Genomic DNA, 14,598 nt, shown 5'->3' with positions numbered 1-14,598 from the left:
CAAGTGCCTAGGTAGACTCTGTCCATAGCTTGTCTTCATTCTATCGATATCACTTTATGATGCTTCCAGTTATTCACCTAGCAAAAATTTACTGAGTGCCAGCTGCCATCCAGGCTGTCCACTAGGCCCCAGGGCCCCAGGGGTGAAGAAGACATTGTCCACACCCTCAAGGGACAAGCAGGATGGACAGGGAGGCATCCATTCAGTAGAAAGGTGAAATGTCACATCATAGCGTCCTGATAAAGATAGCCACAGCCACTCAGTAACTTCTCTGGTGGTCCAGTGGCTCAGGCTGAACACTCCCAATGCCAGGGGCCTGGGTTCAACCCCTGGTCAGGGAGCTAGATCCCACATGCTGCATCTAAGAGCCACAGGCCATAGCCAAGACCCAGTGAAGCCAAATAGATAAACATATATTTTTAAGGTGAAATGCCACATGATAGGGTCATGATAAGACAGTCACAGGCCTTCAGCATACAGTGGACCATACCATGCATGTTAAGTGGTAAGCAAAAGTCATTGATAAGAGGAAATGCCCTCGTGCCTCACAACCTAGAGGAAACAGGCATCAGAACAAACCGTCAGAAGGATTAAGTGAACACTTACGAAGTATGAAGTGCTGCTGCTGATGCATTCAGGGCTGTGGACCCTGTTACACGGACCCGGAAAGGTTTTCCTGGGAAAGAGGTGATTAAGCTGAGACCCGAGGCACTTCAAGGATGAAGGCAGAGAGAGGTTAGAAGAGCTTCCAGGAAAAGAAGCAGTAAATGTAAAGTTCTGGAAGGGGGAGAGGAAGGGGCTGGAGGAGAAGGAATGGCTCAAATCACAGAGGGCCTTGTAAGCCCCGTGTAGTCTCCTAGAAGGGGCTGCTCCACGAACAACCATGGAAGGTTTTGAAGCAAGAAACTGATGTAGTCCATTTTTCCCCCACTGATATAAATGTTTAATTGCATTTTGAAATTGTGTATCAGTAAAAATAAGAAAGAATAGAATTTTAAAAGCATGGACAGTATGACCCTATTTTAAATTTTTTAAAAAATGTTCAATTTTAATTAAGTTATTTCATATTATCTATCAATTATCTTTCCATCTATCTATATACTCATAGACAATTGCCTGAATATTTCTGACATAGTTAATTTTTAAGTGTATGTGTATCTGTGTGTGCAGAGAGAGGAGTCAATATAACTCACATAAAATATTCAGAGATCCTAAGTGAGCTGCCCTCAAGGTCAAGGAAGGTGGAGTCACATAGCCAAAGGGGATGATGGCTCTGTGTGGTTGGGACCTTTGGGAGCGCTCGCGTCTGGCCAAGACCCCCTCTCAGCCCCCAAAGAGCCAAGGGAACTGGGCAGGTACCAGTGGGAGTGGCCCCAGGACCCGAGGGCTCAACCACCAACTCCCCACAGCATCCCAGGCTTTCCCCAGGATGCTCCTGTGCACGGAGTCAGGGCTTACAGGCAGGGAGGCGGGGGCAGCGGGGAGCAGGACTCGACCTGCGGGTCACCAGCTGGGCTTCCAGGAGAGAGCGAGGCGAGGCTAACCAGAAAAAAGACTGGATCCCCACTGGTCTCCACATGTGGGGTGTTTGTGCAGTACACACGGACACCCTTACGGAGCTGATTTCTGTACCCAAAACTGGGTTGCACAAAACTGAAGTCACAATTCCACTGGCCAGTGCAGAAGTGGGTAGAAACCAGATCCTGGAGGGACGAGGAGTCGGTGAGGAAGCCAGCTTCTCCATGGAGAAAAATCCCCGACTATGGAAGGAAGGAGAAAAGTTGGGCTTGGGTTAGAAAGATGTAGCACCTGAGGGGCCATGTGTATGTGTACAGGAAAGCCTGAGAAGGCTTCCTGCCTGAAGGAGAACAACTTTGAAGGAGTGAGGCTAGAAATAGGAAAGGGCTCCAGGTCGCTGAGCAGCTGTTGGGGGCTGAGACCCAGAGCCCGCTGGAGAATAGGGACCAGAGGAGGGAAGCTGGGAGGGCCACCACCAGGTGGGTCTTCATGACCTCACAAAGCAGGCATCCTCAGCCCGGTGTTCCCGAAGCTCCAAGGCAGTCCTGGCTAGGTCTCCTAGCAACTGGATGCAGGGCCATGGCACTCTTAACAGCCCAGGGAGTGGAAAGAGTCTTCCAACTTCAGGTGAAGAGAACACACGACTTTTAAGACAGCGTGTGCTCCGATTGGTCTAAGAGGGAGGGGTGTCCTCCCAGGGACCCCTGGACAGCTCTCCTGTCCCTGCGTGTCATCTCAGAGGCCCAAGGCAGGCGGGTGTGTGCCCAGGGAATGTGCGTGCCAGGTGTGTGCCAGGCCAAAGTTGGCCCAGTCTTTGGAGCTGGAGGGCTGTCTTCCAGGCCTGCAGTGACAGCCCCTGATGCAGCAGAGCCCACGTGGAAGGACAGAGGAGGTGGGCGTGGAGGTGCTGTGCCCTCCTACAGTCCAGGGAGGGCCTGGGAGGCCCCTGCAGCCCGTCACAGGGGTGCCACCTTCACCAGAGCCCTCGGGCCCTGTGAGCCCGTCAGGATCGTAGGCCAATGTGTGGAGGGAATATGTGTGTGGTTGTGGGTGTGGTGGGGGCTGGGGGGTGGTCTGTGTCTTTGGGGCAGAGAAGGGGGCAGATTTCAACGGTTGCTCAGAGTCATTTCTGAGGCCAAAATGCATGTGCAGTGTGAACACCTGTGGACGGAGGAGAATCTAGCCTGCAGGGCCTGGGCCTCCAGTCCGTCCACAGAGGCTCTGCTGTAGAACTCAGGCAAGACCACCCCGGGCCAGCGGCGTGCACAGGTCAGCCTCTGACCGGCAGTCTCGAGCTGATGGGAGGCAGCGGGCAAGGCGCCCCCGGCTGAGGCTTCCTTCCCTGGCCCAGGAAGGGTGCTTTCATCATCTTTCCTGGATTTTCCAGCCAGCTGTCCTTTCAGATGCTGACCTAGGGGTCCACAAGGGCTGTGGGGGAGGGGAGCGGATTCCCCGGGGCTGAGACAAGGCTCCGGGCTTCCCTCAAGCACTGTCTGCCGTCACTTCCCCACTCCCCTCCCCGCAGGGGAGCAACACGCCTGTGTTCAGTGAATCCCCATTCATGAAACACATTTTCTTACTCCCTGCTTGAAAGGGGCTTGATTCTCCTGCCTGTGTTGGTGATCTCTAAGAAACTTTCTAGAAACGCCAGGTGAACTCTCCAGTAAAACGAGTTCTAACCTAAAGAAAGGACTAAAAGGTACCTTAACCAGTCTCGATGTCCTAGCTTCACCAAGCAAGATGCATTCCTTCTGCTGAAGCATTGCTTCATCCAGCTTCTTCTTGGCTAGTCATTTACACTTTAGTATGAATTTCAGGGTCACATCACTATCTCCAGGCCAGTCTCAGAGGGAAGTCAAATTTTGTTTGAGGGAAGAGGATCATACTAATTCAGGACTTGAGGGCTGCTGGCGGGGTAGAAACCTGGAGCTGCAGCTGCTAGGATGAAAACTCCCAGAGGAAGGAGCAGGGCTAGAAAGGTGAGGGGAAGCTGTCCAGAAATGAAAGACTAATTCTGCCCAAGTGTACCCCTAGTCCTGGTCACTCTTCAGGATCCGGGGGTGCAGCATGGGCTCCCAGTGATGATGATGTCCCGATTCCTCAGTCTCACCCTCCACCCCTCATATCACACCCTGCAGAAACCAGAAGGTCGGGAGCACCTGCGGAGACTGCTGAACTGGGAAGAGTTTGACGAGGTCAGGGACCCCCGCAGAAGCATCTTGCTGGACACCCTCTATGAAAGCATCATCTTCGCTGTGGGCAAAGGCTTCCCATGGAGGGAGGTGGCACAGGTGGTCAAGTTCACGGAAGAGCTGCTCAAGGAAACCAAAGGTACAGGGCAGGCAGGGCAGGAGTCAGTGAGGCCTGGGGAGGGCTCACAGCCCTAGGGGCCCTCCAAAGAGCCTGAAGCTACTTGCTTTCTTTCCCTGGCATTTAGCTTCTTCATATGGCCCAAAAGAGGGCCCTGTCCAGACTTTCTGGAAAGTGGAACAAACAGAATGTCTTTGCTGAGTCTTGGTCCTGATCGCTCTGGTGGGAACTCTTGCCCCATGCCAAGCTATTCACAAAACAACCAGGGGTGTTTGTTTTTTCAGTCAGTCATTTACACTTTAGTATGAACTACATTGGGTTTCCCAAGAGGCTCAGTGGTAAAGAATTCACCTGCCAATGCAAGAGACATAAGAGACACAGGTTCGATCCTTGAGTTGGGAAGACTCCTGCAGACGGAAGTTTCAAGCCAGTCCAGTATTCTTGCCTGGGAAATCCCATGGACAGAGGAGCCTGGTGGGCTACAGTCCATGGGGTTGCAAAGAGTCAGCTACAACTTAACAAATAAACAACAACAATGAGCTTCATCATTAAACCTATATCTCTGGGGCAGCTAGTTGAGAGTAGGGTCCAAGAGAAGTCAATTTTGGTTTTAGAAAAGAGAGAAGGAATAATAATAACTCAGAATTTTTGTTTGGGTCTTGCTTAACCTAAATGTTTCACTATTCTGCTTAAAATCCTTCACTGAATTTCCATTGTATTCCTGAGAGACTGCAAATTGTTCCCAGCGTGCGTTTTTGCTCTGCTGAATGTCTTGGAGGAATCCTCTACAGATGTCAGCTTGCTGGCAGGGATGGGGGAACCAGAGTCAGGTTGTGGAAAGAGCATCCCTCCCACCCCTACCCTGTGCTGGGCTTCAGAAGAAGAGGGTAGGTATCTCTCGCTGTGATCCACAGCGCTAGGCGGTGTGGCCACAGCGTCCCACTCCTCGTCTGAGATGCAGATTCATTCATTAAGCAGATACATGGAGCATCCCCTCCATGACCACCATTGTAGTAATACTCAACCAAGAATCATCAGTGGGTGCTAAAGTCAGTGGCTGAATGCTCGATGGGAAATAGGATATTACTCTGAGGAAGTCTCCCCACAACGTCATTACTGATGGCAAAGGGGAAAAGAATACTTTTAGGGTGAGGGAGCCTGGTGGACACCTCCTTAATCAATGTTCCATCAGTAAGAGGACACAGATTATCGAGCCACCCAATGGGATGCAAAAGAAGCTGCCAGCATCCTTCTGTGATGTTCTAGCAGAGACAGAGAGCCTGACATCATCAGGAAAACACTTCCAATTAAGAGCACTACACAAAGTCCCTCTCCCGTAAGCTTCAAAGCACAGAGGGCATGAGAACCAAGGCAAGACGGAGGAACTGCTCCAGACTGAAAGACACTGAGGGCACATGTCCACTAAACATGACAGGTGGACCCAATTTGGGTCCTTTTGCTGTAAAAAATGTCACGGGGACAACTGGAGAACCTTGGGTCAGGTCTGGGTATTGGATACTAGTGTTGTGCTGAGGGTGATCTCTGGACTCTGGTGGTGGTGGTTGCGAACGTCCTTGTGTAGGAAATGGACACAAAAAGATCCTGGTTGATGGGGCATTAAGTGGATCACTTGTTCTTTAAGTAGTTCAGGAAATTTTTCTTTGTACTAGTTTTTTCTAGCTTCATTGAGATATAATTGACATACAATATTGTATAAGGTATGCAACATGGTTTGATAGATGTATATATTGTGAAATAATTAGCGCAATAAGTTTAATGAACACCACCTCACCTAGTTTTTTTTCTTGGGATGAGACTTTTTAAGGTCTACTCTCTTGGCAACGTTCCAATACACAATATGATGTTGTTAATTATAGTCCTCATGGTTTACGTTATATCCTCAGGTCTTAGTTATCTTATAACTGGACGTGTGTACCTTGGGCCACCTCCACCTATTTCACCCATGCGCCAACCCATGGCTTCTGGCAACCACTTATCTTTACTATTTCCATGATGAAGTTCAGGGCTTTTTTGATTCCACATGTAAGTGGAATCACCGTGATGAAGTTCAGGGCTTTTGTGATGCCACATGTAAGTGAAATCACCGTATTTGTCTTTCTCTGACTTTTCTCACTTGACACATAATGACCTCAAAGTTCATCACGTTGTTACAAATGCTATGATTTCCTTCTTTTATGGCTGAATAATATTCGTTTATGTATGTGCATGCATGTATACCTATGTATGCAAATATGCATATACACCCACATGTATATAGTGTGTATTCACATTTTCTCTATCTATTTGTCTGTCATTTGATGCATGGGTTATTTCCGTATCTTGGCTGCTGTGAATAATGCCGCAGCGAATATGTATTAGTGTTAGTCACTCAATCATGTCCAACTCTTTGCTACCCCACGGACTGCAGCCCACCAGGTGATTCTGCAGAATTTTCCAGGCAAGAATATTGGAGTGGGTAGTCATTCCCTTCTCCAGGGGATCCTCCTGATCCAGGAATTGAACCCAGGTCTCCTGCATTGCAGGCAGCTTCTTTACCATCTGAGCCACCAGGGAATCCCACAGCAAACATGGGGGTCAGATATCTCTTCGAGAGTGATTTCATTTCCTTTGACTATGTACCCAGAAATGGGACCACTGTATCATGTGGTGCCTTTATTTGTAATTTGTTGAAGAATAGATTCAAGGGATTAGATCTGATAGACAGAGTGCCTGAAGAACTATGGATGGAGGTTTGTGACATTGTACAGGAGACAGGGATCAAGACCATCCCCAAGAAAAAGAAATGCAAAAAAGCAAAATGGCTGTCTGAGGAGGCCTTATCAATAGCTGTGAAAAAAAGAGAAGCGAAAAGCAAAGGAGAAAAAGAAAGATATACACATTTGAATGCAGAGTTCCAAGGAATAACAGGAGCGATAAGAAAGCATTCCTCAGTGATCAATGCAAAGAAATAGAGGAAAATAGTAGAATGGGAAACACTAGATATCTCTTCAAGAAAATTAGAGATACCAAGGGAACATTTCATGCAAATACAGGCACAATAAAGGACAGAAATGATATGCACCTAAGAGAAGCAGAAGATAGGCAAGAATACACAGAAGAAGCATACAAAAAGATCTTCATGACCCAGATAATCACAATGGTGTGATCACTCACCTAGAGCCAGACATCCTGGAATGTGAAGTCAAGTGGGCCTTAGGAAGCATCACTACGAACAAAGATAGAGGAGGTGATGGAATCCCAGTTGAGCTATTTCAGCTCCTGAAAGATGGTGCTGTGAAAGTGCTGCACTCAATATGCCAGCAAATTTGGAAAAATCAGCAGTGGGCACAGGAGTGGAAAATGTCAGTTTTCATTTCAATCCCAAAGAAAGGCAATGCCAAAGAATGCTCAAACTACCGCACAATTGCACTCAGCTCACACGCTAGTGAAGTAATGCTCAAAGTTCTTCAAGCCAGGCTTCAACAGTACATGAATCAAGAAATTCCAGGTGTTCAACCTGGTTTTAGAAAAGGCAGAGGAACCAGAGATCTAATTGTCAACATCCATTGGATCATGAAAAAAGCAAGAGAGCTCCAGAAAAACATCTATTTCTGCTTTATTAACTATGCCAAAGCCTTTGACTGTGTAGATCACAACAAACTCTGGAAAATTCTTCAAGAGATGGGGATACCAGACCACCTGACCTGCCTCCTGAGAAATGTATATGCTGGTCAAGAAGCAACAGTTAGAACTGGACATGGAAAACGGACTGCTTCCAAATCAGGAAAGCAGTACGTCAAGGGTGTATATTGCCACCCTGCTTATTTAACTTCTATGCAGAGTACATCATGAGAAACGCTGGGCTGGAGGAAGCTCATGCTGGAATCAAGATTGCCAGGAGAAATATCACTAACCTCACATATGCAGATAACACCACCTTTATGGCAGAAATCGAGGAAGAACTAAAGAGCCTCTTGATGAAAGTGAAAGAGGAGAGTGAAGAAGTTGACTTAAAGCTCAGCGTTCAGGAAACTAAGATCATGGCATCTGGTCCCATCACTTCATGACAAATAGATGGGGAAACAGTGGACACAGTGGCTGACTTTATTTTGGGGGGCTCCAAAATCACTGCAGATGGTGACTGCAGCCATGAAATTAAAAGACACTTGCTCTTTGGAAGAAAAGTTATGACCAACCTAGATAGCATATTAAAAAGCAGAGACATTACTTTGTCAACAAAAGTCCAGCTTGTCAAAGCTATGGTTTTTCCAGTAGTTTTGTATGGATGTGAGAGTTGGACTATAAAGAAAGCTGAGCGCCCAAGAACTGATGCTTTTGAACTGTGGTGTTGGAGAAGACTCTCGAGAGTCCCTTGGACTGCAAGGAGATCCAACCAATCCATCCTAAATGAAATCACTCCTGGGTGTTCATTGGAAGAACTGATGCTGAAGCTGAAACTCCAATACTTTGGTCACCTGATGTGAAGAACTGACTCATTTGAAAAGACCCTGATGCTGGAAAGATTGAAGGTGGGAGGAGAAGGGGACAGAGGATGAAATGGTTGGATGGCATCACCGACTCAGTGGACATGAGTTTGAATAAACTCCAGGAGATGGTGATGGACAGGGAGGCCTGGCGTGCTGTGGTTCATGGGGTTGCAAAGAGTTGGACACGACTGAGCAACTGAACTGACTGAACTGACTGATGGTAGGTATGCTGAACATCTGTTTATGTACCTGTCGTCCACCTGTATGTTTTCTTTGGGAAAAAGTATATTCAAGTACTTTCCCCATTTTTACTTGGATTATTTGAGTGTTTACTGTTGAATTGTATGATTTCTCAATATATTTCAGGTACTAACTCCTTATCAGACATATGATTTGCAAATATTTTTCCTATTCTGTAGGTTGCTTTTATTCATTTAAATATTTATTGTGATAATATTGGCTTTTTTTTTTTTTTTTTTTGGCTGATCTTAGTTCCCCAGCCAGGAATCAAACCCATGACCCCTGCATTGAAAGCACAAAGTCCTAACTACTGGACCATCAGGGAAGTCTCTTTAGGTGGCCCTTTTCATTTTGTTGGTCATTTCTTTTACCGTGCAGAAGCTTTCAGTTTGATGTAGTCCCCCTTGTTGGTTTTTGCTCTTGTTGCCTTTGCTTTTGGTATCATACCCCAAAAATTATTTGTTAAGATTAATGTCAAGGAGCTTTCACCTGTTTTCTTTTAGGAGTTTTATGATTTCAGGTTGTACTATTTTTTAATAGACTTTCTTTTAGAGTAGTTTTATGTTCCCAGTAAAATAGAGCAGAAGGTACAGAGATTCCCCACAGAAACCCTGCCTTCCCCAACCCACACTCACAGCATTTTCCATTATCAACACCCCCCTCCAGAGAGGGTACATGTGTTCTAACTGATGAACCGACATTGATACGTGATTATCACTTCAAGTTCATACTTTACATTGCGGTTCACACCTGGTGTTATTTCTCCCGGCAATCTTGATTCCAGCTTGTGCTTCCTCCAGCCCAGCGTTTCTCATGATGTACTCTGCATAGAAGTTAAATAAGCAGGGTGACAATATACAGTCTTGAAGTACTCCTTGTCCTATTTGGAACCAGTCTGTTGTTCCATGTCCAGTTCTAATTGTTGCTTCCTGACCTGCATACAGGTTTCTCAAGAGGCAGGTCAGGTGGTCTGGTATTCCCATCCCTTGAAGAATTTTCCAGTTTATTGTAATCCACACAGTCAAAGGCTTTGGCATAGTCAATAAAGCAGAAATAGATGTTTTTCTGGAACTCTCTTGCTTTTTCCATGATCCAGCGGATGTTGGCAATTTGATCTCTGGTTCCTCTGCCTTTTCTAAAACCAGCTTGAACATCTGGAAGTTCACGGTTCATGTATTGCTGAAACCTGGCTTGGAGAATTTTGAGTATTACTTTACTAGCCTGTGAGATGAGTGCAATGGTGCAGTAGTTTGAACATTCTCTGGCATTGCCTTTCTTTGGGATTGGAATGAAAACTGACCTTTTCCAGTCCTGTGGCCACTGCTGAGTTTTCCAAATTTGCTGGCATATTGAGTGCAGCACTTTCACAGCATCATCTTTCAGGATTTGATGAAATTCAGATATGCAGATGACACTACCCTTGTGGCAGAAAGTGAAGAACTAAAGAGCCTCTTGATGAAAGTGAAAGAGGAGAGTGAAAAAGTTGGCTTAAAGCTGAACATTCAGAAAACGAAGATCATGGCTTCTGATCCCACACTTCATGGGAAATAGATGGGGAAACAGTGGAAACAGTGCCAGACTTTATTTTTCTGGGCTCCAAAATCACTGCAGATGGTGACTGCAGCAATCAAATTAAAAAACGCTTACTGCTTGGAAGGAAAGTTATGACCAACCTAGATGTCATATTAAAAAGCAGAGACATTACTTCACCAACAAAGGTCCGTCTAGTCAAGGCTATGGTTTTTCCAGTGGTCATGCGTGGATGTGAGAGTTGGACTGTGAAGAAAGCTGAGCGCCCAAGAACTGATGCTTTTGAACTGTGGTGTTGGAGAAGACTCTTGAGAGTCCCTTGGACTGCAAGGAGATCCAACCAGTCCATCCTAAAGGAGATCAGTCCTGGGTGTTCATTGGAAGGACTGATGTTGAAGCTGAAACTCCAATACTTTCGCCACTTGATGCGAAGAACTGACTCACTGGAAAAGACCCTGATGCTGGAAAGATTGAAGGCGGGAAGAGAAGGGGATGACAGATGGTTGGATGGTATCACCGACTCGATGGACATGGGTTTGGGTGGACTCCGGGAGTTGGTGATGGACAGGGAGGCCTGGCGTGCTGCGGTTCATGGGGCCGCAAAGAGTCAGACACAACTGAGCAACTGAACTGAACTGAACTGGTGTTATGCATTCTCGGGTTTTGACCGATGTGTCGTGGCAAGTATCCATCATTACAGTATCATGGAGAATGCTTTCACTACCCTAGGAATTCTCCAAGTCCAGTCATCCTCCTTCCCTCCCCCTCAACCAGTAGAAAGTAGATGTTTCCTCTGCCTCTGTAGTTTTGCCTTTTGTCATTTAGTTGGAATCCTACAGTCTGTCGTCTTTTCAGATTGACAACTTTCACAAGTAATACGCATTTTCGTTTCCTCCATGTCTTTACATGGCAGGATAGTTCATTTAAGGACTGAATAATATTCCATTGTCTGGATGTATCACAGCTGATGTGTCCGTTCACCTACTGAAGGATGTCTTGCACCTCAGCATCCTAGCCTCTCTTCACAGCCTCCTTGTCCACCAGCCTTCCTAACCTATCTCCATCTCTTAACCAGTTCACTGCTTTCACATCATGCATCCGTTCACCAAACCGCACCGTGATTCTTTTCAGACACAAATAAAATCCCATCCGTCCTCTACTTCAAGCCACTCAGTGTTCCTATGGTATATCTTACGTGCACTTGATTCAGCCCTTTCTTTTTATTTCTGGGGCTGTCAGGTGGGCACCCTTCCGTGTCTGTCCTCCAGGCCAGCATGCCAACCCAGTGATCACAGCCCAAAGGCTGAAGCAAGACGTGCAGCGCTCAGGGGCTGGTTTCAGGGATCCTTAGGAAATTTCATCCCACCACAGACAACCCCCCGCCCTTTGGAGCCTTCCTGGCATCCCTCTGGATCCCCCTCCCCGCTGCTCACAGCGATGCCTGGGTACCAGGTTCAGCCTTGTAGTTTGAGCTCTGCCGTGGCTCAAGGCCAGAACAAACAGTGATGAGCAGGAGAAGAATGTCAGCCCCAAGCAGGTGGGAACTCGGGCTCTTTCAAGTTTCCATCAGAGCCTTCCACAGGCTGAGCCCTTGAGAAACAGCCGATGATGATGCAAACCCGACTTCAAACCGAGGAGATTAGATCGCTCTGGCGCTTGCAGTATTTCTGGCTAATGTATACCTTGCCAACACACGGTCTATCTATGTCTCTAGACTCCTAAACCTCAGAGTTACTAGGAGACTTAGTGATCAGAAAACTCAACTCCCTCTACGGAAGGGACTCCCCCTCAACAAGCCAGCAAGGCTTTCCTAGCTTCTGATGGCACTGTAAAGCAACAGGGAGCTCCTTCCTTCTGAGGAAGTTCATTCCTTTGTACAGCCACTCTCGTTATTAGGAATTCCCCCTCATATCTAGTTACACCCTCCTCGGACACCTTCTATTAATACTCACATGCCCAAAGCCTGTCCTCTAGAAGCAGTGGGCGGGCCCTGCAAATACTTAATGGCCTTCATATACTCTGATCATCGTGTCTTCACAAGTCGACTGGACAACCCCAAGTGCATTTTATCATTTTTATCATTCTTACCACGATGTCATTTCTGTAGACCCTTCTACCCCATGGGTGTCCCCGGTGTCTAAGGAAGATCCCCTGGAGAAGGGAATGGCTACCCACTCTAGTATTCTTACCTGGAGAATTCCATGGACAGAGGAGCCTGGTGGACTTCAGTCCATGGGGTCACAAAGAGTTGGACAGGACTGAGTGACTAACACCTTCACTTTCCTTCCTCTACCCCACCTCTTCATCCTGGCCCCTCTCTTGCTGCCCTTCTCTGAGCATCCTTGTGTTTGTTAATGTCATTCTCAAAATATGGCATCCAGATCCCAACACAATACAACCGGCGATTTGACCGGTGCAGTGATGAGGGATTTTATCGTCTCCCTTATCCTGGTGGCGATGCTCCTGTTTCTATAGCATATGGGCACATTTACTTTGTCAGCATCAATGTCACAGTCCTAGTGGGCAGGCAGTGCACCGCCCATAGTCGTGTTCCCCATCCTGCCCTTGCACTTGGCGATATGGAATGCACATGCAGGACTTTACAATCATCCCCACTGATTCCATTTGTCACTGTTGACCCATCTTTTCCTCCTTCTGGCAGCTTTTAAATCTTGATCCTGGGACATCCAGCTTACAAGATCGTCCTCTTACTTTTAAATCCGCTCAAAGTTTGTGGAACTTGGTTGTTACAAATATCAAGTAGGAACACGCTCTTGGGAGGGCTCCCAGTGCCTGAAATTGGACTCGCTGAAGCTATAATTCACCTGGAGGCTCCGAGCCCAGACGGAAGACTCAAATCCTAGTTCAGTCCCTTGTAGGACGCGTGGTCCTAGGCAGCCACACCACCACTGAGCCTCTGATTACACATCAAAAGGGAAAAAACGAAAAAGAGCACCCAATTTGTAGGACTGAGGTTATGAAGATGAAGCCCCCAGCGTGGCTCTTGGTACATGGAGGGGCTCGGTGAGGACTGGCTCTTATTTTCAGGAGGGACCACAGGGACAAAGACCCAGAGACTCGAGGTGGGTGATGTGATTCTGAGACGGCCTGATCAAGCGTGGCCAGGCATGCTTCATGCAGAACCTGCTTCTCATCAGCCTCTAAACATACCGAAGTCATCAGCCCTTTCTCAGGAGCAGCAGAGATGGCCCCGAGACCCTTAAACCTCAGATGCATCAGAAGAATAGGGGCAGGACAATGGGCAGAGGACCTAGAGGTAAAGCAAACAGCAGACTCACCCCCGAAGCGGGGGTGCAAGGAAGGAGGCAGAAAAGATGGCCCCGGGGAACTGACCCGCCAGGAGTGTCGACCTGGCTGGCTCCGGGCTTGGAGGATGCGGACAGTGGGGTGCAGCAGGGAACCCCACAGGTGGGAGCCACCCTACAACTCTGCCTCCTGAGCTGGGCCCATGCCCTCGAGCCCTGCCACGGCACCAACCAGACGATATCTGCCAGAAGGCAGCCAGGCCAGCCCAGACATCAGCTATGTCCGTACTGCCTCCCAGAACCCCATCCCAGGACACTCAAGGGCATGAACAAGCACCTCAATCCTCCGAAGCTGGGAGTGCCTTCCACCCCAGGGCACTCCTTCTCACTCTGCTTCAGCTCCAGGCCCAGTCTGGGCCTGGCCAAAGGCCGTGCAGCAGAACCAGGAGGCACCGAACTCTCCAGTCCGTAGACCTGGGTTCAAGCCCATCTCCAGCATGTATTGCTGTGCAGCCTTGAAAGCATCAGTTTACCTCTCTGGGCTTGCAGTTCCTAACCTCTAAAACGAGGGCCATAAGAGTTCCAACTCACAGTGGGGTTGGAAAAAGACACAGGCCTGCAGAGGATGATAGCGTGCAGACAGGAAGTGCTTGGCAAAGGCCAGCCCCCCAACCAGGCGTGGAGGTGAAGCGGGTCACACAGCAGAGACTGGTTGTCCGGGACCAGAAGTTGCTGCACGCTTCCCCCCATCCCCACCCCTGAGAGTGGGGGGCTTGCTGCCTGGCCCATATCTTGTCTCCTCCTTCCCTGCAGGCAGGGCTGCAGCTGGGTTCAAATCAGGGGCCGGGGGAAGGGAGGTCCAGACTGACCTGTGAGACAGCTGCCCTGCCCGCGGCACACAGGTGAGGAGACCCCAGTACTCACCACTCATTCCCCTTGTTAGGGGACGCAGGCCGTGAGGGGCAGGCAGATCAGATTCCAAATGAGCCATAGTCCTTCTCACCTCCTGCCTCATCTCATCTCCTGCCTGCCTCCTGCCCCCAGGCCTGGCCCACCCATCACAGGTTGTGGGTGCGAGATGCCAACAGCCAGGGTTCTCACTGGCTATCAGCTCACCTTCAAGCTTCTGTTTCGGCTAAAGTCCACACTGGGCTGTCACTCTTCTTGGAAGGTAGCTTCTCTGAGGGTGATTTTTTTTTGTTTGTTTTTGTTTAGTTAATCCGGGGCTGTGGTGGCTGAGTTCTGTT

General features: G+C 48.2%; 1 protein-coding gene across 1 annotated transcript in view; it reads left to right on the top strand.

Moving 5' to 3' along the window:
- The window catches only part of C8H8orf74 (chromosome 8 C8orf74 homolog), a 28,770-nt gene continuing 16,249 nt past the window's right edge, over positions 2,078-14,598 (top strand). The window contains exons 1-2 of the mRNA XM_018051849.1: positions 2,078-2,145; positions 3,657-3,849. Coding sequence (XP_017907338.1) covers positions 2,098-2,145; positions 3,657-3,849 — 241 coding nt within the window. The 5' untranslated portion in view covers positions 2,078-2,097. The remainder of the gene's footprint in view (positions 2,146-3,656; positions 3,850-14,598) is intronic.

This window comes from Capra hircus, chromosome 8, assembly GCF_001704415.2.
Source record: "Capra hircus breed San Clemente chromosome 8, ASM170441v1, whole genome shotgun sequence".
NCBI classification, from domain to species: Eukaryota; Metazoa; Chordata; class Mammalia; order Artiodactyla; family Bovidae; genus Capra; species Capra hircus.
This window is presented reverse-complemented; position numbering and strand designations above follow the sequence as displayed.